This window comes from Protopterus annectens, chromosome 4.part0, assembly GCF_019279795.1.
Source record: "Protopterus annectens isolate FY-2018-M chromosome 4.part0, PAN1.0, whole genome shotgun sequence".
NCBI lineage: Eukaryota > Metazoa > Chordata > Ceratodontiformes > Protopteridae > Protopterus > Protopterus annectens.
The window spans coordinates 654,859,208-654,887,180 of NC_056733.1; the positions used below are offsets into that span (position 1 = coordinate 654,859,208).

A 27,973-nucleotide genomic window follows, 5' to 3' on the forward strand; every position below is an offset into this window, starting at 1 on the left:
CCTTTTTGCTGGCTGCTACTACCACCATTGCAGCAATGGGAGGAGTGGTAAGAATCTTGTTGGGCCATTTTGGAATAGGTTCCACTGTGTCTGGCTCCTTCTAAGCCCTGCACAACATAAGGTCGATAAGGGGATCCGCAGGGGTGAACACCCAAGATGTAGATGGGCCTGACCCAAAAGTTTCCAGAAACACAGATTCCTTTGGTTTAGGGTTTTGGAAAGACCAACCACTTTTTTGGCACAGGATCTCCATGACGTCCCCAAAGGAGACATCCTCAGGTGGCGATCTAGGGGACCCTTCCCCTTCATCGAGATCGGTGTCCTCAGTGAAGGATTGCAAAGGGGAATCCAAGTGTCTTCTTTTGCACTAGTGTTTCCAAAGGATCTCCTCGGTGGGGTGCCCCAGGGAGGTATCTGAAGAATCTGGGTGTTCCACAAGGGAAACAGTCTGGAGGTTCTTCTGGGCAGGCTGTCCCAGAGGAGACAGGGTGGATGGCTCAGACACAAAGACAGCTGGAGGGGTCTGGGCTCTGAAGCAGTAGAGTCAAAGCTCTCCTGGGTGCAGAGAGAACCCTTTCCACCTCCTTGAATGCAGAGGGAGATTGAGACACTGACAGCACCCCCGGTGAAGCTGTCAACTGGGAATCTCCATGAATCCCCACCACCCCACAATCCAACTGAGGAATCTGAGCTGTCAAGTGCCAAGGCCCCTAGGGGAAGAGGCAGCTCCAAACCCTTTGTGGCCGATGGCAACCCCTCAGATGTGATGCCAAAGCTATGGCTCCAAGAGCTGTTCTGCTTCAAAACAGTCAGAGCAGGGCAAGTCAGGGAGATGGTCGGAGTCGAGGTAACTGTACCTGTTGGCTCAGACGCCTCGACTTGAGGAAAGTTTGCACCCAATAACTCCAACACTGGGAGTCAGATCGGAGAAGGAGACATCAGAGCAAAGGCAGGAATATTGTTCATGGATCCAGAGGGGGACGGAGCAGGCAAGATCCCCAGATGGACTTGTGCCTTGAGAAATTCTACCATCATGCTGTCAACCTCAACTTCGGAAAGGCTACGAGAGGACCTAGCAGAGGAAGCAACGAAGGCAGGCCTGGAAACTAGCCTTCGCTGCAGGGGAGGGAACTTCGGCCTAGATGTCAACAGCTTCGGGGAGAAACTATGGCTCTAGTATTGAAGGGAGGCCTGGATGACTATTGGAGCTGAAGTACTTTGATCCGACAGCTTGGTTGACTTGGCAAGAGGTTTCTCTGATTGGCAGTACCTAATGGAGGACCCCTTTCTGTCTTTGTATTTTCTGGAGGGGGGGTTGAGTCTCTGAAGCAGTGGCGGCTCATGCTATTGGACTACAGCATCACCCCCTCCAGCTGTAAAAAGAAAAGAAAAACAAACTAAAAAATAATTAGTGAGACCCGGAACTCCTAACATGCGTGCTCAGCATTCCTGAACTCCACGCATGAGTGCAGGAATCCGGACTGGTTAAACAGCAGTCCAGATTAGGAAAGAAGGCTATAGATGCTCCAGAAGGGGATTGGACAGCAATGTCTGCAGGCTGGATAGCTATAGCTGCTCTTGGGGGACCGCAACGCGAATTGAATTTCAACGGAGCTTGAGCGACGGGACTCACTTTTGTATATCAATGGAGCTTGCATGGCTGGAGCTTTGAAACTGCATGGAGCTGAAGCAGATGGCCTCCAAACTCAGGTTTTGTGTGTGTGTAATGCCCTGGTTAAAGACACCTGATGGCTAGACAGAATAACACAGGTTCAAACCCAGTAGCTAGAGAGAATACCTCAGGCTCAAACTCTGTACCTTGGATGCAAGTAGCAAAAGCCAAAATTCGCTACCCACCACCACATGTGAAAATTATTCAGATTTTTGCCTCATATTTTTGTTCTGTTCCTCATAAAATCTGTGGTTTTCTAGATTTTGAATTCACTAAACAATGATAAGACATTTGAATGTTAGACTTCATATTCTTCAAAAAGTACATGGTAACACAAAATGTTTTATTCTAGCAATTTTCTATGTTTATAAGATCAATATTTGAAATTTGTCCCTATTTTTGGGGCTGTATTCCCCCATTATTGGCTTTGTCCAGGTTTTGTGTACTAAGAGGTTGAGAGGTATGGTGAGAACTGAATTCACTAAATGATGCCTGTGTAAGTTTCAGTCTTTCAAGAAAGAGCTGATATGGCATAGTGGTATGTTGCTCTGACTGTAGTGCACAGGGTCCTGGGTTCAAGGCTTGGCAGTGAAATGTATGGTGTAACACAGCATTTTATTCTAGCAACTTTCCAAAATTATACAAGCAATGTTTAAAATGTGTCCCTGTTTTTTGGGCTTTTGTCCCATGCCAATAAATTTTGGCTTTTTCCAGATTTCTTGTGCTGCAAAGTTGAGAGAGACAGTTGAGTGTCAAGTGAATTTTACAAAAAGCTGAGAGCTTCAGGGAAAGAGAAGTTTAGTGCTGCTTATGCCGAGTCTGCTTGAACTGTTAATAGCACAACAGGTAGTGTACTTGTTTTTGATGAGGAAGGCTGTGGGTTCTACTTCCACAGTATGCAGATGCATTGCTGATACTGTACTGTGTTGTACTTTTAAAGGGGGTGGATGCTGCAGCCCTGAGAATGTCCTCTTTGGCGGAGATACCTAGTAACTATGAACCTGTTATCAGTTTGCCATCCAGTCCCTATTGCAATATTACTAGCTTATCATTTTTTTAATGTAACACAGGCAATTTATTCCTCAAGGGTAACAGTCACTTGATTTGTACATGAAACAATGAAATATAAAGTTGTTTGCAAGCAGCAACCTCTTCATTAGTTACAGATCTCTCTAATGTGGAATTATTTAGATGACTTTTACTTCTGCAGAGATTGTACATATTTACTGATACTGGTGGATTGTAGAAGTTTGAGTAGACTTTTATGATGGAAATGTTCTGAATTGGGCAGTTTTGTCATTATTGGTGCATGCATTTTGTTTCATTGTTTACTGGAAAAATGTTCAAAACAATAAATTTAAAACACCCTCTAACAACTGTACTGTATTATACAATATAATTTAATACAATCAGGAAGGTGTATCAAAGAGCACATGCATGTTTTGTGTGCAAGGGGCCTATGGTTTGAAAACAGCCCAAAGTTAATCTTTATCTGCCACTGGCCAGATGCAAGAGGAGTTTTAATGCTACGTCTATTTTCACTGAGACTGCATTGCTTTGTGTAGCAGATGTCCATTAGTGTTTGTGCTGTAAAATGTAAAATAAAACTTTTAAATGAAATCCACATCATTGTAGAAATAAAGCAGTATGCACATTACAGTGTTTATGGTAAAAGGGGTGAAGCAGCCAAATAATGGGACATTGGAATGGCTGCAGGGGGGCGGCCCCATTCGACCATGATTTTGTGAAAGTGGAAGAGCAGCAAACTCAGACAGCCCTGGCTGAACTATACCTCTCACCTGTCCAGATTTTCACAGAATGAATAGATTTTTGCTTCTTATTTTGGTTTGTTCCTCATAAAATTTGTGTTTTAGGGCAAATCATTTAGGAATGAAGTCACTAAATAATGACAGACATTGAGTTTCAGACTTCATACCCTTCAGAAAAATGCATGCTAAAGCTAGACCTGTTATTCTATCAACTACGTTTATACAAGAGCAATTAAGTACTGTTTGTATGTCCCCCCAATGTATTTGGCCTTGTCCAGATTTCCTGCATTAAGAGGTTGAGAGGTACATGCAAATAAATCGCTTTATAGAATTCGGTATTTCAAAACCTCTCAAATGTCCCCAATTTTGGCTCAAAGTGTTGGTTTCCCCCTAATAATCTCTCCACAAAATGGCAATTGTGGAAAAAAAACGTGGAGGGTTTATAATTAAAAAAATAACTGCAATAATCAGAGTTATAGACTACTTTTATTTTAGAAATGCATGTAGATTCTCTTATTTTGTCACCTGCTCAACTTAACAGTACTAATATTAAAAAACTGTCCCTTCTTTGACAGGTTCCCAGCTGTATTGTGTGGCTATTTATTTATGTTTGCATCACAGCTTCGGTCCGTTTTTCATAAAACTGTAGTTTCTGGCAAATTAGTGGCAAATCATTAAAGACTGAAGTTAAAAAATAATGACAGACATTTGAGTTTCAGATTTCATACTCTTCAGAAAATTTATACTAATGCAAGACCTGCTATTGTATTATCCTTTTAAGTTTATAAGAGCAGCATTTAAAAATTGTCCTTATTTTTTGGGCCTTTGCCCCACTTCTACTTATGGCTTTGTCCAGATTTCTTGCTGTGAGGTTGAGAGGTATGACAAATGTGTCAGGGCCATCATCGTCAGCCAGAGACATTTCATACTATTTCATACTTGTTGCAACCCACTCCCCATGTAGTGACTCTGGATACGTCCAAGCAAGGCAAGAAGTAGTTATGCAGTGTAATTGTGCAGAGCATTCCCCCCCCATCCAAGGCAGACACAAGTACTACAGTGGCTTTTCATCTGTCCTTGATTTTGCAGAATGTTCTGGTTTTCCGTCATATTTTCATACTGCTGATTTGTGCTTCTTATTATATAGAAAATGCATGCTGTTGCTCTGTGCTTAAGCAGCAATGCTTTAATGACTATCAGGTAAGCTTGTCTGAGATAGTAAGGTGCAAGTAAGCTTTAAGCATACTGTTAAATAATTACCAACATTGAAAGCATTTTTGTTGTTGCCATGCAGACAATATTTACATAATTAGATAACGTACAAGCCTTAGGTATTAAAATGCATATGACAGTATTTGTAATAAAGGACAGGATTACAGTATTTTCAGAAGCTCATTACATTTGTTGGAGACTTGCAGTCATCTTTGCAGGCTTTACCCGTAAACTAAACAGAATGCCAATCTAGCATGTGTGGTCCATAATCTGTGCAGTAATCCTTTAAGCAATTTATATTGAGCTTGTTTCTGATTTGCTGTTCATTTTTTTTACTTTGATCATGTGTTCTCCATGAAACAAGTAGAGAGTTGTTGTCAGATAGCAGTTTTTTTTTTTTAGATAAGAAACATTTTTACAAGTGGGGGTATCACAGAGTTTGCTACTTTCAGCATGTTACTTGGTACTTTTATAAAGCTGGATTTAATTATAATTAGAACTGCAGTGCAAGTAGAAGTGGTTTGTGTTGAGTGCTGCTTGTTTTTTTATACTTGATTTTGACTGGCATTCCAGTAATGTATTTAAAAAGTCATTTATTTTTTCATGCCTCACAACCTTTTTGTTTCCATCTAGATATTAAGTAAGCTGTCATGTATCCAATGCATTAAAATATTTTTTTCTTCTACACTTCATTTTGTCTTGATTGGACTCTCATAATGATGATTTGGCACCCAGGGCAGCGTATTTAAAGTCCCAGTTTATGTGATTTTGAGCATAGCTTAAGGTTGCCACCCATCCCGTTGTCAGCAGGACACTCACGGGTTGAGCTGCCTCATCCCGTTGCCCACTGTGCAAAGTAGTGGGACTTGAAAAGTCCCGCTTTTCAATCGCACTGAACTGTCATGGAAAAGCTGTAATTACATCCGGCTTTTCCACGGCAATTCAGTGACTACACCAATCCAGACTTGCAGGCAAAGCTGCTGCCTGTTAGGTCCGGGTGCTTTAATTCGGTATGAAAGGGGTGGGGATTGGGGCAGGAAGAGCCCTGCAAAGATCGCGGCTGTAGGAGCGCTTTGTTTTAAGCGCTTCTACAACCGCTAAAAATGACTGAGATTTGTTTTTGTGTTTTTCTAATCAGCCAGCAATCCATCTGTTTGTCCAGCCAGCCAGCCAGCCAGCCATCCATCCAGCCAGCCAGCCAGTCATCCATTCACCCAACCAGCCAGCCATCCATTCACCCAACCAGCCAGTCATCCATTCACCCAACCAGCCAGTCATCCATTCACCCAACCAGCCAGCCATCCATTCACCCAACCAGCCAGCCATCCATTCATTCAAGCAGCCATCCATTCATGCAGCCAGCCAGCCATTCACGCAGCCAGCCAGCCAGCCAGCAATCTATCCATTCATGCAGTCTTCCATCCATTCATGCAGCCAGCCAGCCATGCATCCATTCGTTCAGCCATCCATCCAGTCATTCATCCATCCAGATGCTACTCCCACCAACCAGCTAACCACTCCAGCAGCCAGCCAGTCAGCTAGCCACTCCAGCAGCCATCCAGCTAGCCACTCCAGCAGCCAACCAACCAGCCAGCCTCTCCAGCAGCCAGCTAGCCAGCCACTCCAGCAGCCATCCGTCATATGGTCTCGTACCCATAACAGCATCTCCTTCACCGCTCATGTGGTGACATCATGGTAGAGAGTGTGGCCAGTGTCATATTGACCACACCCCATGTCCCACTTTGGCCTGCTTAAAAGGTGGCAACCCTAGCATAGCTTCATCCCTTTCTAGTTGGCCATATCCCTTACTGTTGGCCCACCCATTCAGTTGTCAGCCCCCCTTTGATTTGAAGTTACCAGCCGCCACTGCTCTTTAGTAGACGGCATAGCAGATAAAGAGGCTGAAGAAGGAGTCTTTCAGGATCAGTTTGTTCCTCCTGTTAAATTTTGGCTCACTGACTAAATCTGGCACAAATGCTGCATGAAGAGTCCAAATTTGGTTGCCCCAAGACACACCACACACTCAGAGAGGGCATCCGAGAGTAGAATTGTGTGCCCACAAGACACACATTTCTTGAAACCTGAGGGTTTGGGGTCAGCCATGTCCAATCAAAAAACAAACCGCGCACAAACACACACACACACACACACACACACACACACACACACACACAAAACAATGGAAGTATACTGTCTGCTAGACAAGACTTAAATCCTAGACATTTTTTTTTTTTTTAAGACAAGAAAAGAATACAGCTAGAAAGGGAAAGGGACTGTCATGAGACGCAAACTACAATTCACAAAGACAGCAAACAGTTGACATAAAGATGAACTATGTATAAAGAATTAAAGACTGGAAGGAAAAATTAAAGTTTATAATATGAAAACTGTTGAAAAACTCATAGAAAAAAAAACCCAAGGAGCTCAGATGAACAGATTCCTAAAGCTACTCAAAGGACGGCAAACGAGATCTGAGGGATTTGGAGGAGAGAAGCATTATGGGCGGGGAAGGAGCTTAGATCTCGGATCCTGGAACCTTAGTATGCAGCCAAGTTGGATCCGATCCTCGGATCCAAACCCACAGGTTGAAGAGCAAATACTATGGGTAAATCAGAAAGTAAAATCAAACTATCTGTAGGTTCTTCAGCAAATTATATGTACCACAGATATGGGGCATATAGTTGAATCTCCCTCTGTACTGGGAAATTCCGCATCATGAGACTATTCTAATAAACTGAAGAAATGGTGACTAGTGTAGTGTGCAGTACAAGTCTCCAAATCTAAAAAGGAATCCAAACAAGAGATAAAACAAACAAAGTTTTTATATGCAAAATAAGTTTAAGCACTTTCATTCTTACACATCAAGGACTTCATCAGAATAAATTAAAAAAAGTATAAAAGACAGTTAAATACTCATGTGCCTACAAAGAACAAACTAAATTAAAAATGCATTTATAGTTAAAATATTAACATTAAAATCATAGACTTTGTGCTGTCCAGTTAATTCACAGCTAAATAATAAACAAACTGTCAACATGCACACAAAAACAAGGATGCCAAGCATCACGTCCAAAGATAATGGCTCATATGATGATGCCCCTATTTACTACAATCAATTTTCTTCCTTTACATCATAAGTACTCTGGTTCGTAGTGTAGCTACTAGGGCTTGCAGTCTACGGGACGACTGAAGAGCTTAACCCAAATTTCCAGTTGCCCTAAAGTACTGTCTTGGTTAAGTAACTTGCTCAAGAACAGGGTATAAATGCGAGGAAAAATAAGAGATATTCTGCAAAATTGGAGACAGATAAGAGCAGACTACTGCAAAATTGGAGACGGATAAGAGCAGACTACTCTAAATCACGAACTGTATTTTGATCAAAATGTATTTTATTTTTCAAATATCACTCGTTAACCAGTTTAGTGGCCACTCTTCAGGGGAGACCCAAGGTAGCATTTGCACTACCAGGAGAAATTTGGCAAGGGCATCAGGGAACTTCCTCTACTCTTTTCAAAGGTGCTGTGGGATTTTTTACATCTACCGAAGCTACCACCAACTCAAGCAGATGGAACCTCAGTCTATCATCTCATTCAAAGGATGACAGCACCCCGCTTATGCTACACTACAGTGTCAACAATTGATCTACCTGGCATGAAAACAAAACCCACAGCCTTCTGCACTAAAGGCAAGTGTGATACCCTTTACATCAGAGGTGCTTAGTCGACTGTCCCTTGCATGATGGATGGACCTAGCTACAACATCCTTTTCACTGAGTTTTTTGGGGCTTAGTCACATTGTTATCCTGACCATTTCTGGGGCTTTTAAAGTTACATAACTTAAGAGGAGGTGTTTGATTTATTTTTTAAAGTTATGTAACTGACATGGCGGTGTTAAAAAAAACGATGAAATCTAAGGGAAAGACAGGCCCCCAAGCCAGCTGTCTAGGTTATCTTGTGCTAGATCCGGCTCAGCCACTTACTAACAAAAAAAATGCTGAGAGACCTAAAAGTATTTATTTCAAAATATCTCTTTGTAGAAAATCAGTTTAAAAACCTATGGGAATTCTGGGTTGCACAGGGAGGGGTACTACTGAAACCAATCAGTAAGACCTCATCTCAAGTAATGTGTGCACTTTAGCATACCCCACCTCCCCCCCACCCCACAATAGCAAAAAGTATTAAAGTTAGCCAGAGGAATAAGCACAGAGACAGCACAAAGGCTTAACTAGACATCTTCGTAGAAATGGGCAATGGAACCTAACATATACACTATGAAAGAAAATAGGAAGATGGCACACATGAACTACTTTTTTTTTTTTTTTTTCCTGAGAACTCTAATCTATCTCTTATTTCTTTCAATGTTCTCACTCTTTCTCTCTCCAATACTACTGGAATCAACTTATATTCTTCAGCCACTTTCATGATCTATTTAATTATTTACATACTGGACTGATAAATATCAGTGTTCACTCTTATTTATAGATCCAGTTCCAGTAATTTATTGCACACAAGTTACTAACCCTAGCGCCTCGGCCTTCGCCTTCCAAGGGAATATAATCAACTAACATTCCAACATCTTATATATATCTATCAATAAAATAATTCAATTAAATAATTCAATTAAAAGAAGCAAAGAAACAGTTTTTATACTAAAGTATGATACTATGACACCTAGAGGTATGAATTCAGAATGCAATTGGAAAGTTTTTTTATAATGAATTGTATAATTATATTATTGTTTGTTTAATTGAATTATTTAATTGAATTATTTTATTGATAGATATATATAAGATGTTGGAATGTTAGTTGATTATATTCCCTTGGAAGGCGAAGGCCGAGGCGCTAGGGTCAGTAACTTGTGTGCAATAAATTACTGGAACTGGATCTATTGTCGTGATTTTTGGATTATTTCTGTTTCTCTAAAGTGGTTCTTTATTTGGTTCTCATGTCGAGTGATCCAGCTGTGAACGTGCCTAGGATTTTTAGGCAAGAGTTTCTAGATAGAAACCAGACAACTATGGAGCAGTTTACCACTGTGGTGAATGAAGGAGATAATGTTCGTAACACACAGGAACAGCAAATTACGTTCTGGCAGAAATTTCTACAGAAGGAAGAATTAAGACGAACTGGTAACCCCTTTTCAAATATTGGTCAGAGTACTAATAATTTTTTGCCTGCCGAAATGAGAGAGACATTTAATAAATTGGATAAATTGATGTCAAAAGAACTGGCGGTGCATTTAAATTGTCTAAGTTTACAAAGATACATTGAATTAGACATTACACCGAGGGGCTTGCGAGCTCTTAAAAATCCAACAACTCCCTTTGATTTGGTAGATGAAGTAGACAAAGTCTTTCAGAAGAGGTGGATAGAAGCTGCCCACCGTTGCTCTATTGAGTGGGTGACTATCTTAATAGAGCGTGATAAAATTAAACAAGAGAAACTGAAAGCTGATATCAGTAATGTCTGTAAAACACTTTCGGACATGGCTGGTCTTTCACGCATGGAACTTTGTCTAAAAGATATACAGAATAAACTAATGGATATGGAAAAGGAGTTATTGAATGTAAAGAAATATAAACTTAATCGTGACATCAAAGATTATGCAGGAGGCTCGGCTTTCTGTCGTCCAATCAACAACAAGAAGCGACGTCGGAACGTAAGGTTTGCAGACGAGGGTGGACGTACAGAAGATGGCGGGCGAAACACTTTCTCTGATGTTTCTACAGATTGGGACAGTGAAGCCGGAGAAGGTAACAATGACTATCCTGTATTACCTCCGGCTCAGAATCCACAACAATTCCAAAATTCCTTTCGGAGAAATAAACGTCCAGAATACGATAACAGGGAGGAATTCAGAGGAAGCTCCTATAATGTGGAGAATGGACAGAGACAATACTCAGAAGCCTCAGGGGCGGCACAGAGGTATAAACGCTTTAGAAGAAATTAATTTGTTGAAAAATGCCTCAAATGAATGTGGTAATAATGCACACAGTTATGTTATTAATTTAAGTGGTAATTTCATTGATGAAGTTACTATTTCTGCTCTTAATTATGGCTTGAAATATATACCGACAGTTCTGCCTAGGTTACACTTTTTTAAGTGTGACATTTTCCGCTTTATCATAAATTGAATTTGATGTGCTTTTTTGGAAATGATAAGAATGATTCTTTAAATGTACCTATTGGGCAAGATTTAAGTTTTGAAGAAGATTCTGATGACAGTTTTCATTCCTGTATGTCTGATATTGAGAATAGTATGGAAAATAACGCATACTGTTTATTAGATACAAGTAAAGTAAAGGTGAAAAGTACTTTCATGCCGCCTTTTCAGCATGAAGGTATTAAAAATTTCTCAGCTATGATTAATTTTGCATCAGAGACTATTTATAATGAGTTTAATGAAAAACGGAATAACATGAAGTATAATATGACTAAAAAACAATGGCAAGCAATTAAAGAACTAGCAGCCAATAAACAAATAATAGTGAAACCTGCTGACAAAGGAAATAAAATTGTGTTGATGCATTACACACAATATGTTAAGATGTGTTGGGACCATTTGAATGATACAACGACATATGAGAAATGTAATATTTTAGACTATGAGGTAGCTATTAAAAAATTTGAAGATTTATGTAATAAAGGATATAGGTTGGGATATTTTGTTAAAAATGATATAACTAAGAAATTTTCATCAAAAGGATGTGAGGTAGCTAAATTCTACTGCCTTCCCAAAATACATAAAAATTTATATGAACCTCCAGGACGCCCTATAGTTTCGGCATGCAATTATTTTACACGCAACATGGGGTTGTTTCTTCATAGTTTTTTGTATCCTTTTGTAGTTATACAGCCCTCATATATAAAAGACAGTTTTGATTTTCTAGCAAAAATATTACCTTTAAAATGGACGAAGGATATGTATTGGTTTACAGCAGACGTTAAAAGTCTCTATACGAGTATAGAACACAGATATGGTTTGAGAGCTGTAGGTAAACTTTTGGGAGATAGTCCTTTGACAGTATATATTGTAGAACTTATAGAATTTTGTTTAAAGAACAATTTTTTTAGTTTTGATGGTCAATTATTCCATCAAATAAAGGGCACTGCGATGGGGGCAGGGTTTGCGCCCATGTATGCTAACATTATGATGAATCTTTTTGAAACAGAATTCTTATATAGGACAGAATTTTATATAAAGAATGTTATTAGTTATTTTCGTTATATAGACGATCTAATTTTTGTTTGTAAGGGCGGAGAACAAGAGGCACATAAATTTATGAATGATATACAAAAAAATGAGTTTGGTTTGAAATTTGATGACTTTCAAGTCGGTAATAAAGTGAATTTCTTGGATATAACTTTAGAAGGTGGACCAAATGGAAATATTGTAACTAAAATTTTCCGAAAATTTGAAAACGAATTACATCTTCTAGATGGTAATAGTTGTCATCCACCTCATTTAAAGAGTGCGTTACCGTATGGTGAATTCATGAGGATTAAGAGATTAAATAATGGCAATGATGAAATTAATAAGGAATTAGAAAAAATGGCAAGTTTGTACATTAAAAGAGGGTATGATGCTCAAGAAATAGAGTTATTATTAAATAAAATGAAGGAAACAGATGAAGTAAGGAATAGAATACAAAGAAGATATAATAATAAAACACCGAAAGATATATGTAAGAATGAATTAAAAAATATATATATGGTATTGACATATGATTTGTTATCTTCAGAGATTATGGATATGATTAAGTATTACTGGACTTCACTGTTTAAATATAAGAATTTAGCATTAATTTTTCCAAAAAAAGTAACTTTCTCTTTTAAGAGGGGGAGAAATCTTAAGGATATGCTAGTTCATGCAGCCTTTTTTACTCCACAGGTGAATTTAAATACACAGGTGAATGTTAAGTTATGTGGGACTTATCCATGTAACAGATGTATTTCTTGTAAATATGTGAATAGAACATTTGATAGAATTAATAATAAGAGATTTTATCCTAAAGGACAATTTTCATGTCACAGTGAAAAAATTGTATATGCATTAAAATGCCCTTGTGATATGTTTTATGTGGGTGAAAGTAAAAGGGCTTTTAAAACCCGGCTTCAGGAGCATTTAAGAGACATAAAACATAAAAAAATGGATAGTCCTGTCGCTGTACATTTTAAGGAGTTTCATAACAGTGATCCTAAAGATCTGTTAGCTACAGTTTTAGAAAGTTTAAGTACAAATATATGTGAAGAAAAAGTAAAATCTACATTATTGTATAAAGAAACAGTTTTTATACTAAAGTATGATACTATGACACCTAGAGGTATGAATTCAGAATGCAATTGGAAAGTTTTTTTATAATGAATTGTATAATTATATTATTGTTTGTTTAATTGAATTATTTAATTGAATTATTTTATTGATAGATATATATAAGATGTTGGAATGTTAGTTGATTACATTCCCTTGGAAGGCGAAGGCCGAGGCGCTAGGGTCAGTAACTTGTGTGCAATAAATTACTGGAACTGGATCTATTGTCGTGATTTTTGGATTATTTCTGTTTCTCTAAAGTGGTTCTTTATTCACTCTTATTTATCTTTATTTCTTAACATTATCCTCAACTTTGCAGCATTACCTTAACAGTTAGTAAGAAATGTTAATCAAGCAATTAAGCATATATTCTTGTTACTGCAATTTTGTATTTTTAATGTTATTTATTGCATTCAAGTTCATATGCGAAATACTGTCTTTATTTGCCATCTGGCCCAGGTTATACCTGAAAAGGGTCTTCAGACTAGTCCATCTACCTGGTTATCAAATGCATAAATACAAATATTTTAGGAGAAATAAAGTTTAGGAAGGTAGCATCTTGAAAAACAGAACTACACAAGAGTAAGTGGAACAGAGTGCAAAAATGCTAGCAGTAAAATTCAGAAGGTCCGTTAAATACTTTAGAAGAATGAACTGCAAATACATGGAACAGCCTATATATAACAAAGGTGACCATTTCAACAACAGTAGTATAATTCAAGGGGATATTGACTGGTAAACACTATGATAACACCAGGATGAAATATTGACAACCAAATACTTTATTCATAAAAAAACAACAAATATTGAGTGCTTTCGTCCCACTCAGGGGACTTCATCAGAATGAATACATTCTACATTCACATTCTTATATATCCTCTTGGTTCTCCTCCTTAATTAATCAATAAAACAATGAATTAGTCCATTAGCAACAGAAAAAAATACTTAGGGATTCTTGGGATTTCCTGAGAAGCTTAACACCAGAAATTTTGGACCAGTCATTTGGATTTTTAACCATCAATATAATAGTTTAGCATTTTAATTCTATCCCCATGGATGAGGGGTTCAAGTTGTTTCTTGATAGTATGACAGAATGTGATTTTTTTCAGGTGATAAAATTAGAATCCTTTTTGATTTTATGGATTTGGTTTTAAATAATAAGTTTATATATTACAAAGGTGAGATTTTTAAACAGTTAAATGGAATAGCAATGGGGGGCCTATGTGCTGCAATTTATGCTAATACAGTTTTATTAGCGTGGAAGAAAAATAAGATTTTTCTGTCCGAATACTACAACTTAAGTTATATTTAAGATTTTTGGACAATGTATTTATATTGTGGATGGGTCCAGGTAATATTATCCAGGAATTTATATGCATGGTACTGGCAGTTTTTTGAAATTTACATCCAACTTTTAACAGGAATGTTATAAATTATTTAGATGTACAAATGGAGCATGCAGAGGTGTGCTTTCAAACTAAGATTTATAGAAAACCCACCTTCAGTAATTCATATTTGCACTTTGCAAGTTTACACCCTTTTGTGTTTAAGAAGAATTTGGTGAGAGGTCAATGCAGAAGGGTGGCAAGAATGACCTCATGTCTGAGTGACTTAGAATTAGAAATGAATAAGCTCAAGGATACGTTCGCAAAAAGAGAATATCCCAAACATTTGATTTGTGAAATTATTGTTGAGGTCAAAGATAGCTGGGGAGAAAAATTTAAACGGTTATTGAGAACGGGAGATGAGACAGCTAAGGGCATATCTGTGCGAAATGCAGAGCCTGTTAATAGATTCCAGAGGGCTTGCGTTAGTGGCTTTTCATAAATTATCTAAAAATATCAAGAATATTATAAGTGAGAATTGGAAATGTTTGAGTGGCAATAGTGAAGTGTTTAAGTTAAGTGGATCTGAACCTATTTTTATAAATAACACTTTTTATTTCAAAAGATTATATTAATATTTTTGTACCACCAGAAAACACATTGCATGGATCTGTTTCTTTTTTATATGCAGGAACTTTGCCTTGCAAGCATTGCTCTATTTGTGAACATATTGTGAATTATTTTCCAAATATTAATGGAGTGAAATTCCATCTAAATGGTAATTATACTTGCAATACAGCATTGTTCTATATAGGAGAAACTGGTCGCACCTTTAAGAAACGCTTTCAGGAATACATCAGGGATATAAGGAATAAAAAAATTAGATAGCCCATTAGGGGCACATTTTTTAGAATGTCATGATGCTAACCCTGCTTGCCTTAAGGGATGTGTATTGGAACAAACTGAGGTATACTTGGGGAAATATATTGATTTGAAGACAAAATTGTTACAAAAAGAAACTTTGTTTATTTTAAAATATAACACACTGGAACCATTTGGCCTGAATAAGGAATGCAACTGGAAGTATGTTATTAATTTGTCTTCATTTTAATTGGTAATAATCACCTTAATTAGATGACTGACTTGTATATTTAATTATTTTTTTTAGGTGTTTTTTACTCTTGGAAGGCTGTCAGCCGAGGTGCCAAGTCTTTATTAAAACGTCTTTTTACTTGTGTGGTCAGTGGCCTAGTGGTTTTTCCTTTTCCTTTTTTGTTTTTTTTGTAGTTGTATTGCTATAAACTGGTTTATATTACAAAAAAAACTCCTTGAAGGCTGTTTGAAGCCGAGGCGCTAGAGAGAGAGAAGCAAGTGGAATAAACGGTTGGATTTATTGGCAGTTGTCTTTTTTCCTGTTGGATTTATTCTTCTTTTGGTGCTTGTGTTGTTTTTATCTTTGGTTTATATTACACCCTGTTGCACCTTTTTGGCACAAAGGAATCTTTTTTTTATATATATATATATATATATATATATATATATATATATATATATATATAAAATTAGAAGTTATGTACTCACCATAACGTTCCATCTGAGTAGGTGTATTCATTTGTCTGCAACCTGTGGGTTATGGATCCGATATCGGATCCGAACCGGCATGGTTTACCAGCTATGGATCCAAGCTCTCAGCTCCTCCCTCACCCATAATGCCCTGCTCTACCCTCATGACCTCAGATCGAGTTTGCCAACAGCAAGAACACCCTGAAAAGGGTAACACACCATATGCAGGAAACTGAAAGGCCAGGGGATACGAGGGCGGGATGGTTGCAGACAAATGAATACACCTACTCAGATGGAACGTTATGGTGAGTACATAACTTCTAAATCTGAAGTAGGAGATTCATTTGTCTGCAACCTGTGGGACAGAGTCCCCAGCTACCTGAATCTTGGGCGGCCATCATGGAAGGATATTCCGAGCACCGCGAGCCAAAGGATGCTCTACTCCTAGATGCAAGATCCAACTTGTAGTGGGAAATAAAAGTATGAGATGAAGCCCACGTGGCTGCTGCACAAATATCATCTAGAGGAATCCTAGCCTTAAAGGCTGCCGAGGTAGAGACTGACCGGGTTGAATGGGCGTGTACACCCTCCGGTGCGGGCCTTCCTGAAGCTTGATAAGCCAATAAGATACATTGTGAAATCCAGCGAGACAGAGAGACTTTAGAAATTGGCTTGCCCAAATTAAATTTAGCAAAGGAAATGAACAACTGGTCGGATTGCCTATGACCAGCCGTTCTGTTTAGATAAAATCTAAGTTGCCTGTGAACATCTAAGGAGTGAAGCTTGTATTCACCTTTGTTTTCATATTTAGGAAAGAAAACAGGGAGGTTAATGGATTGATTAATGTTTGCTTCAGAAGCTACTTTAGGAAGAAAGGACGGGTTGGTCCTGAGGTACACACGGTCCGGATGAAAGACCAAGTAAGGAGGTTTAGCTGATAATGCTTGGAGCTCTGAAACTCTCTTGGCCGATGTAATGGCTACTAAGAAGGCAGTCTTGAACGACAAGAATTTGAGATCTACCGTAGCCGCCGGTTCGAAGGGGGGGGGGTGGTCAAGGCCTGGAGAACTAAGGAAAGGTCCCAGGGTGGAACCGCTTGTTTTACAGGGGGCCTGAGAAGGAAAGTACCTTTAAGGAAAATTTTACACAACTTGGCCGACATGAGTGGACTGGAGTCATGACCAATGTGATAATGTGAAATTGCCGCAAGTTGTACTTTGACTGTGGAACTGCTGGCACCATTGTTAAAAAGAGTGGTTAAGAAATCAAGCACTAAAGGGAGAGGAACTGTGAAGGGGTTCAGGCCTTGCCGCTCCGCCCACAAAGAAAAACGTTTCCACTTGCTATGGTAGACTTTCCTAGTGGACGGTTTATGAGCTGCCACCAGGATCGCCTTAACGGGGGACGAAATACCGGGAGTCCTGATCAAGAGTGGAACTGGAGCAGCCAAGCGGTCAGCTTCAGGTTGTCCAGGTTTGGAGGAGATAGGCAGGATGGATGAGATATCAGATCCGGAATGGGATCTAGAATCCAAGGGGGATTCACCGAGTGAGACCTTAGGAAGGGGAACCAGATCTGTCGAGGCCAAAACGGAGCAATGAGAATCATTCTGCAACCCACCCGAGAGGCTTTCTGAAGAACTTGGAGCATCAGAGGCAAGGGTGGATAAGCATACAGAAGACCGGGTGGCCAAGCATGCACCAGAGCGTCTCTTGGGGAACCTCCTGGAGGAGGAGGTATCAGAGCGAAAAAACTGTCGCACTTGGTGTTTGAGGGAGAGGCAAAAAGATCGCATGAAGGAGTTCCCCACCGTGCGAATATGCGTTCCGCTACTTGAGTATTGACAGACCACTCGTAAGGGGTCAGAATGGTGCGACTGAGCTTGTCCGCCAGGATGTTGGACCGACCCGGAATGTGCGTTGCTATTAGAAAGCGGTTGGTGGAGATTGCCCATTCCCAAACTCTCATGGCTTCTCAACAAAGAGGGTAAGACCTCGTTCCTCCTTGCTTGTTGATATACCAGACAACCGACATGTTGTCCGATTGAATCACAATTGTTCCCAAGGGAAGAAAGTCCTGAAGTGCTAGCAACGCTAAGAGCACTGCTCTCATCTCTAGAACGTTGATATGCAGTAAGGTCTCTGAATCGTTCCACGTGCCTTGGACGGTCCGGCCCGCAAAATGCCCCCCCCCACCCGAGGCGGGAGGCGTCCGTGGTCACCGTGGCAAGAGGGGGAGAAGCACAAAATGGGTGGCCTCCGTGGAGATCTGGGGAGTGAAGCCACCACAGGAGGGACCGCTTGCAAGCCTTGCTGATCGCAATGGGATGATGCATAGGAAGAGCAAGGTATGACCACTGTACTAAGAGAGTCCACTGGAGGATGCGCATATTGAGCCTGGCGAGAGGAAGAAGTGCTATAGCAGACGCCATGGACCCTAGAGCCCTCAGGACCAACTCCGCCGGAACAGAACTTGAGTGGAGAATGGCCCGCACCTGGAGCTGCAGATTTTGAACTCTGTCCGCAGTGAGGAAGGCTTTTAAACTCCTTGTGTCTAACCTGGCCCCTATAAAATCTAAGAGCTGTGTGGGCGCTAGGTTGGATTTCTTTGTGTTTATAGTGATGCCCAGATTGGGAGCAAGATGGAGAAAGGAGTCTCGCCAATAGTAGTAGATGCCTTGTTGGGGCGGTAAGGAGCCAGTCGTCCAGGTAGGGAAGACCTGCACCCCTGAAGCCTCAGGTGGGCCGCTACCACTGCTAATACTTTGGTGAACACCCTGGGGCTGTGGTGAGACCAAAGGGAAGGACCCGAACTGGTAGTGACTGGCTCCCAGCCGCAAGCGGAGAAACCTCCTGGAGCGCCTGTCCATTAGGATGTGGTAGTACGCATCTTTGAGGTCTATGGAACACATCCAGTGATTTTCTCCCAGAAGGGGGAGAATAGATTGCAGAGTGGCCATTCGGAACTTCTCCTTGGGAACTGCCAGGTTCAAGAGAGAAAGGTCTAAAATTGGTCTTAGATCCCCCGTCTTTTTTGGCACTAAAAAGAACCTGGAGTAGAACCCTGATCCGATCTGGTCTGGGGGGACGGGCTGGATGGCTCTTTTCTTTAGCAGATGGCCAATTTCTGCCAAAGCGGCCTCCCGTTGACCGGGTGGAACGTCTGGGAGGGACTTCAATTTTGGTAAGTGACGAAATGGGATACGGTATCCTCTGGATATAATCTGGAGAACCCAGCGGTCTGATGTTATGGACTCCCATGCCGCTAGGTGCCCCGAAAAACGTCCCCCGACTGCCTCCAGAGTGGAGCAGCCGGGCAACCCCTCAGGGTTGCTGCGCGGGCCGTTCAGAGAAGGGTTCTCTGGACCCGAAGTTCCTGGGAGCCCCTCTGCCTCTAGGGCGGCGTCCTCCCTGTCCTCCTCTGCCACGGAAGGACTGGTTGTCCGGAGCAGGCTGGGATTGCTGCGACTTCGAACCACATCTTCTTCTGACCCTTTTGGTTCCTAGAATAGGGCCTCTGGGGTGCAGAGAAGCGGATTCCGACGGCAGACAGCATCTTCCCGTCCTTCTCGCTCTGGGTCAAGGTGTCAACGGTTTTGCCAAAGAGGGCAGAACCATCAAAGGGGGCGTTCGCAAATGACGCTTTGAAGGGCTCTGAGAAATCGCAATGACTGAGCCAGGCCTGACGTCTAGTGACTAGACCTGCCCCTGCGGCTCTAGCGGCGCCTTCCGTAGCATGGGAGAGTAGCCGCATAGAGGTATTGGTAACTGATCTAAGAGTGGCCATGCGGGTGGAGTGCAGCACTTTGTCCTCCTCCGACATGGACTCTGGGGGAGATGCAGCGTATTCTTTAATGAGATCGCGCTGCATCCTAATAACGTGTGCCAGGTAGTTCAGCGCCCTTACCGAGAAGGTCGCTGAACTAAACATCCGCTTCCCCAAGCGGTCCATCTTCCGAGACTCCTTGTTCGGGGGATGGACTGAGAGACTCTCCTGAGCAAGTTCCCTCTTGGTGGCCGCCGTCAACATGGCATCTACCGGAGGCCCCTTACTCCAATGGGCACGGTCAGACGGTGGACTGAGGATCCGGTCGGGCCTCTTAGGGATTGGCTCCACGGTGTCCGGTTCCTTCCATGCCCTGGTGGTAATGAGGTCCACCAGGGGGTCGGCAGGAGGGGACACCCAAGAGGTAGTCGGGCCCGCTTCAAATGCCTCCAAGAACACGGACTCGTCCGAGGAAGACTTGGGGGCAGACCACCCCCCCCTTATGCGGAGCATTTCCATGATGTCTCCAAATGAGACATCCTCGGGGGGTGACCGTGGGGAGCCTTCCCCTTCCTCCAAATCCGTGTCTTCCGTGAGAGACTCAGAGGAGTCAATGTGCCTCCTTTTGCACGTATGCTTGCGAGGAACATCCTCTGGGGGGCTGTCAGAGGACTCCTCGCAAGCAGCAACCTGTTCCAGGGGAGCAGCTTGGGGCACAGAAGCGGGCTGTCCCAAGGGCAGGATGGTGGAAGCCTGACCCAGTGGAGAGGGAGCGTGGGACGGAGCCAAAACAAGTGCCGGGGGTCCGGAGACCCTCAACAGGGCCCTCTCCACTACATCAAAGGCCGAAGGGGAGCCGACCTCGACCAAAGGATCCGACAATCGGCTCCCCCCCGAATCCGAAGAGTGGATCAGAGCCGGCGCCGAAGCACTCGGATCCGAAGGGACAGTGCGCTCCGACACAGACGGCGCCGAAGGAGCACTGATCCCCCCGGATCAGAGGCTCGGATCCAGGCTCCGAGAGGTCGGATCCGATGCACTCGAGGGCAGGGTCGGATCCGAAGTACCAAGTACTATCGGCGCCGACCCACCCCGGCTCCGGCTGCTCGGCTCCAACTGCTCGAACCCGGGTAGCAGGTTGGAGAAGGAGCAATTGGCTTGAAAAGGGGTCGAGCTCCCCAGAGGGGAGGCAAGAGCACTCCCATCTGCATCTGGGCCTGGATGAACCTTCTCATCATCCGGTCCAGATCAGCATCCGATAGGCTGTACGTTGATCTCGACGAGGCTACCGAGGTAGGCCTTGAGTGCCTCCTCGATAGCCTCGACGGAGATCGGGTCTCCTCCTCAGGTCCCGGTGAAAAACACACTGGAGACCGGAGCCGAGGAGGAGGAGAGCCAGCAGACAAGGGGGCCGGGGGAGAAGCCCGCTTGGCTGGCGGGGCCGAAACAGAGGTCTCGGCCCGCCGCTTATGGTGCTTCTCCCTCCGGTCCTTCTTCCTAGCATCCCTCTCCTCCGAACCAGAAACGGGAGGTTGAGTCCCAGGAGGAGGAGGGGGAGCCGGAGAGGGAATAACCGTGGGGACGGTTACCCCCAAAGGAGCGGCGGTCGGAGCAGAGTCCGGCGGCAAGAGACCCGCCAAAACAAGCTTGGACCTCCGCTCCTTCAATGCCCTGGGGTTGAACCCTGCACAAATGGAACATCCAGATGTGAGGTGTTCAACCCCCAGGCATCTAACACACCGAGTGGGGCCATCAGCTGGGGAAAGCTTATGGCCACACTCGGAGCACTTAGAGAAAATAGCCTTGGGCTGCTCAGACATCCCAAGCTAACAAAATAAAAGTTACTAGAACTAAAGTAAAGTAACTAAAAAAGAAAAACCACTCACAGGCCCAACACACACACTACGCTACCAGCGAGGGGAGGGATATAAATTTAAGATTAAACTCTAAAAAAGTAATAATACAAGAGGGAAACCCACACTTTCACACAAATTAACCAAAAAATTTTTAAATTTGACTAATTTAAACACTGAATATAGCACTTAGCTGGAGAGCTGGAAAAACAATCTGGTCACCATGTGCGGCAAACGAGATCTGAGGTCATGAGGGTAGAGCAGGGCATTATGGGTGAGGGGAGGAGCTGAGAGCTTGGATCCATAGCTGGTAAACCATGCCGGTTCAGATCCGATATCGGATCCATAACCCACAGGTTGCAGACAAATGAATCTCCTACTTCAGATCTAATAAGTTACCTCAGCTATTTCTTTCTACTTCGGTAATCACTTTTTATGGACTGTGTAACACACAAGAAGAAAACAAATATGCAAGAGTCACTGCAAACCAGTCATTTATACTTTTGTGAGGATTCTCAGACTTTACAGTATTGTTTGTATCCCTAATGCCACCCATGGACAGCCAACATCCACACCTGCACTGCCATCGGGATCTGCAATATCTTTTCCTGCACATGCATGCATATGCACTCATGCACTGAAGATTACCATCACCAGCTTGGAAAAGCCAATCATATGTTTTCAAATGATGCTGCATGAATGTGGCTTCTCTTCACTAGATGCCTGGCAATCCAACTGTTAGACTGCCTTCCTCACACAGGTTGGAATTTTTAATTTGGGATGCATGGCTAGGCTTAAAAAGGCCTGAGTAGTCATTAGTCTAGTACACACCTATGAACCTATAATGTACCCCAAACAATACGAAAGGTGAGACAGGGTACATAAGCACAGAAGGCTTGGAACTCAGAAATCCTTCTTACCTATATCAGTTATTAAAAGAGGGCTTTCCATGTAAAGAATTTTAAGTCAGCAGAAGAAACTGATCTAAATAGAAAGAAGGTCAGCCTTTCTAGAATGAAGTACAGATCCCAAGGGAGGAACACCTTACTTGACTGGAAGAAATGTCAGAAAGGTTTCCTTAATGAAGATTTTATACACTGATTAAGGAAAGAGAAAATAAGTTTGCCCCTTGATGGCAATCAGAAATGTCTGTCAGGGGAAACTAGACAGAAGAAAATTCAGTTCTGCATCATAAATAAGGGAAAGATACCATAACATATTGGGGTAAAAGTAGTAAAAAGGTCTAAATTTTTGGCTTCAGCTCAAGCTGAGAAACAAAATCATGTGGAACAAGTCTCCCTAGTACCTGGTCTCTGGACAGAAGTAAATATTTGGGCCACCCCACCCAGACAGGTATGAACAGTCCATCACAGTGACTGCTAAACCATATAGTTATGTGGGCATCAGTTGGCAACGATACCTGGTGGAGGCCAAGGACATTGCTAGAGGAGGCTAGTGAAAAGTGGGCTTGGCTGAACTGATATGGAGGAGAGGTGATACTACCCTAGCTCACACTGCACGACAGCCAGGACCAGGCCACACTACTACAAAGGGGAGAGGGTAAATGGGTAGATCTACTAGAAAAAATCTTTCTTGGACAGATGCTCAGACATGCTGAGCCCTATTACTTTGGATCAGTGATCGGTCCCAGCAATACGGGAATAAGTACACAGGAACATGGAGTTGGAAGAGCCAGTGCAGATGAGGCACAAGGGCCAGACCTGTAACAATTACAGAAATGTGGGATAAAACAAAAAATATATCCTTACAGAGGGTGCTGTCCTCACCCCTCCCGTTTCTCTAATTCTTCTATCATAGACTCGCCAAAGAGCAAGAAACTATCAAAGGGACATAAGGCATTCATAAACTGAGCTTTAAAGTACTTGGCAGACTCCTAAGACAGAGCCATGCATGACAGTGAACTGTAAGGCTCGAACATGCAACCCCGAACCATCCACCATGCTACTGGTAAAGGCAGATGAACTAGGCAACAACATTACTGAAAGAAGGCAGCACTGAAGTTGGGCAACTTTTCCAAAGTCTTATCCATCTGGTCTAGGATGTCTCTCCAGAACATCTCCATATGCCCAAGGTACTTCAGCACCCTGAAAGCAAAGATGCAAGCCAAGAACATCCACTTCCCAAGTCTATCCAATGCATGCAACTCCTTGTTGGAAAGGGCTGGATGACCTTGAACTGACACTCTGGAGGCTTGAATGCAGCAGAAACAATAGTAAAAATAAAGGTCACCACCTAAGTTTGTACCCAAAACAACAACAAAGGCCACCACCTGAGTCTGTGACCAGATGGTTCAGTCCTTGGCAGGGTGGAGAATCTTATCTGAAAATTTAGGGAAGGGAGGCATAGCATATGGTTTACTTCACACAGTGTCAACTAACAGCTTGGTTAACCCAACTATTGATGGAATAACCCAGCAGATAAATCTGGGAGAGGGAGGTCTCCATCAGGATGTACTTTGGATTATGACATGGCATCCTGGGTCTATTTAGCTTCATCTCCGATGAACTTTAGAACTTTTCCAATTTTTGGCTCTTGGGGGGGGGGGGGTCATTGCAAATGTCCAGGGAGGAGAAATTAGCGAGAGAGTTAATGCGTTTTCTCTTGCACCAAAACCTTACATCCAATTCCTCAAGGATGAAGAAATATGTGCACTGGACACATGACAGATATTCTAGGAAGGTACTCCAGTCCTTCTATCCTGGACCAGAAGGGGAGGCAAAGCAGAAGCAGCATAGGATGCTCTCAAAAAAGCCATGGGCTAGATTGTTTTGGGAATAAACTCTTGCAGGGACATCGGCATCACAGGCTCTAGAAACTGCCTTCCAAAACCAAGAACATCATGGTCAAGGAGCAAACAGCTGTAAATAGTGGCTAGAATTTAAATAGGAAAAAGTCTGCAAAGAAGGTACCATAGGGTCCCACATTTTAACATGGGAGGACACTTGAGAACAACTTTTGCCTCTGAATAAAAGGCCTAACATGTTTTTGCAGTCCAGTTAGGCAGACAATGACCTACAGACCACCAGATGGAGATGAGGAAGGCCAGAAAGTTCACAACTTCAGTTCCAAAGCCAAAGAACTGACAATCTCAGGCTGAAAAGAAGGAAGGGAAGTCATCTTAAGAAAGTGGAGAAACAGCAACCATATCACCTCCATCTTTAATAATAACAGACTGCACTACTTTAGACTTCTTCAAAGAAACTCACTTTTGTATTAAGGATATCTTCCTCTTGGGAGGAGACAGAAGTAAAAAGGGAAGCCCTTGGGTCAGCAGAAAGGGTAGTTTTCAGTTTCTCTAACTCTAGATGATTTTTTTTCTTTAACCACAAAAGGTTTAAAGGAAGTACAGACTGTATACTCCTCTGCAAAACCCTGTTCACTCACATATTTTAAACATTTGGACTGCTTATCCTGGGCTGGACTTTTCATAATACAGTAGCATTTTATGAATTAATATATCACTTTGGATGTACCTATAACAGTGATAAATCATCAATAGATACCGTAGCACCAAACATGAAACAACATTAATACAGTAATAACAAAACTTAAAGCATACACAACTTAAAAAAAAAAAAAACAAGTAGAGTAACAATAGATCAAAATGGCACCAACACTGAAAAGGGAGAGGGGAACATGCCAAAATTATTAAAGAAAAATGCATGATTTCAAGCACAAATAGGTGGCCAATGAGCAGAAAAGGAAGGATTTAATTTGAACAAACTGAAAAATCCAACAGCAGTATTTACTCTAACAGTATCTCTACAGATGAAGCAGCAGCTTAGGGCCATCTTTTGGACAATCCAATGTCACAGCACAACTCAAGCGATCCAAAGATTGGGGGGGGGGCTTAGTAATTAGGATTGTGGCTGGTGGTGAGGAGATAACAGTATCGTGGGAAGATTTTATAAGCAAAGTTAAGTAACCTGTCAATCTTAGTTTCACAGACAGCAGTGGTGAAACTCCCAATATTACAGCTAATTATTAACTGTGCACTTGAAAGTGATGCAAAAAAGTCACCTCTCAAGCTCTTGAGGTAAACTTCTTGATTCCAGTTTCCAAGCATATAAACTGGTTATGATCAGCGACTCTGTGTTCAGACAGTGCATAAGATACCCATTTACAAGAGCAGATACAACAGTCTTTTTCTTACCTAACTGGACCGCTGATTCCTGCACCAAGTCTCTGAGTCCATATAATGGTATATTCATCCAAAATGGGTGCTTCCTATGCAAAAGCATAAACAATATTCAACAGAGTTTCCAACCTGCTACTCCCATCTCCTATAAGATTAATACATATCAGTATACTTGTCAGATGCAAAAATAACTAAAACACAAACTGCTCTATTTATCAATCCTAATTCTTTCCACCATAATGCAAATCCCATCCGTTCACTTGTAGGTGACTCACAACTTTTTAATGAAGTACTTTTTGGCATCAGGAAGATTATTAAATTGCTACCTAAGCATACTATTACAAAAACTTCGATAACATAAGTTTATAGTGTGTTAGTTAACATTATCAGCTGTGACAGTTATCTTACTTCACACACACACACACACACACACACACACACACACACACACACACACACACACACACACACACACACACACACACACACACACACACCAATGAAATGTAAACTGTTAACTTTTATGGCAGTAAATGACAGTGTAAAATAAAAGCTGGTCCTTTACTCAGCACAATAAAAATGAGATTAAATGAAATAAATGTCAAATAACAAATAAAACCAAGAAAAGTCTGAACTTAGACTCAAAAATGTAAACGGGTATCCAGGAAGCAGAAGGAAACTCCGAGAGTTGCAATTAACTCTATTTATTTAGGTACGAAATGAAACAGCCACAAACAGAATAGAGACAACACATTAACGCTCTTTGCAATATTTGCGTTTTCGTCCCTTGCTAGTCAGGACTTCATCAGACAATCATTAAAATATTTAATTGATACTTAAATACAAATTCAATTCAAATTCAGCCAATAAATATAAAGTGCATTTGTGATTTACATTCTTGTCACTGCCCCCTCATGAATAATTCAAATTTACAATTAAAATACTATAAAATAACTTTGTTCTGTCTCATTTGATTATTTTGCTTTATTTATTATGTTATAAAACCTTTTAAAACCCATTAAAAACTGTTAAAAAAGTTTTTATTTAAATGTTGAGTGTGTGAAACCAAAAAATAAAAATAAAAATAAAAATGATTCAGTGTGGTGGACACTTATAGAATAGGAAAATAAAAAGCATGAAAATACATGTTTAAATACTGCCATCTCCTGGTCATTTAAAATATGTCAATCTTGTTCATATTTCTGCAGCTTTTAATTTTAACAAAGGAGTTAAGGAGATGTGGTCATATAGTCCTGGTGACCTAGTGGCATCAAGTTTGATTTGCCACCATAATTCTTTATAACCTAACCACTCTTCCCACAAACCTCCCCTTAACTCTTTTTAACTTGTTCAATCACGAAAAATTCAAAATGTGCCCCTTCACATTCTTTTGTATGCCTACTCAGTGCATTTGTTTCTTTATTTTTAAGGATATCATAAGTGTGTTCATAAATTCTCATAAATTTATAGAAAAGATACATACTGTAACTCATTCCTCCATTTTACCAGTGCACACCCCTCACATTGTAAAAGGAACATCGTTAAAGGACAATTTGTGAGGGGTAGTAGGATGACCAGCTCAAACACGGACTTTGGATTAGAATGTGACTTGTTGGAAAACATGTTTGAAGAAAGGGGTTACCCCAGGGATTTTGTTAGAAAAATAAGAATTGAGGTGGAAAATGGGAGAGCCACCAGATTTAAACCTATTAAAGGAGACGGAACAAATATTAATTTTACAGGTAATTTCAATGACAATAGTAGTAATAGAAAGGATAATTATGAAAAAGCCTTAATTATAGAATACAATACTTCTAACATAAAAATAGGTGAAATTTTTCAAAGAGAGTGGGGGAAATTTTCTGCCATAACTGATATAAGAAGCATAAATAATTTATCACCAAAAATAGTTTATAAGAATTCGTGGAACATGAAACAAATATTAGAGTCAAAATCGAGATTTAGTGAAAAAGAACAGACAAAAATGACTATTGATGGACAGAAAAGGAAAGGGAGTTACCAATGTAATAGGTGCAATCAATGTGGATTTATGATGAATGTTAGTGAAGTCAACATTGTTGGAAGAAATGATATTATTAGGAGCAATGATTACCACAATTGTGCGACCAAGGGGGTAGTCTATCTAGCTGTGTGTAAGCTATGTGGTTCATTTTACGTAGGAAAGACGGAAAGGGCCCTGAGGAGGAGAATTTATGAACACACTTATGATATCCTTAAAAATAAAGAAACAAATGCACTGAGTAGGCATACAAAAGAATGTGAAGGGGCACATTTTGAATTTTTCGTGATTGAACAAGTTAAAAAAGAGTTAAGGGGAGGTTTGT

General features: G+C 41.3%; 1 protein-coding gene across 1 annotated transcript in view; it reads right to left on the minus strand.

Moving 5' to 3' along the window:
- Positions 1 to 27,973, minus strand: part of MAPKAPK5 (MAPK activated protein kinase 5) — a 1,432,063-nt gene that overhangs the window by 1,298,929 nt on the left and 105,161 nt on the right. Inside the window, exon 2 of the mRNA XM_044068618.1 lies at positions 25,644 to 25,717. Within this exon, the coding sequence (XP_043924553.1) occupies positions 25,644 to 25,717 (74 nt within the window). The remainder of the gene's footprint in view (positions 1 to 25,643; positions 25,718 to 27,973) is intronic.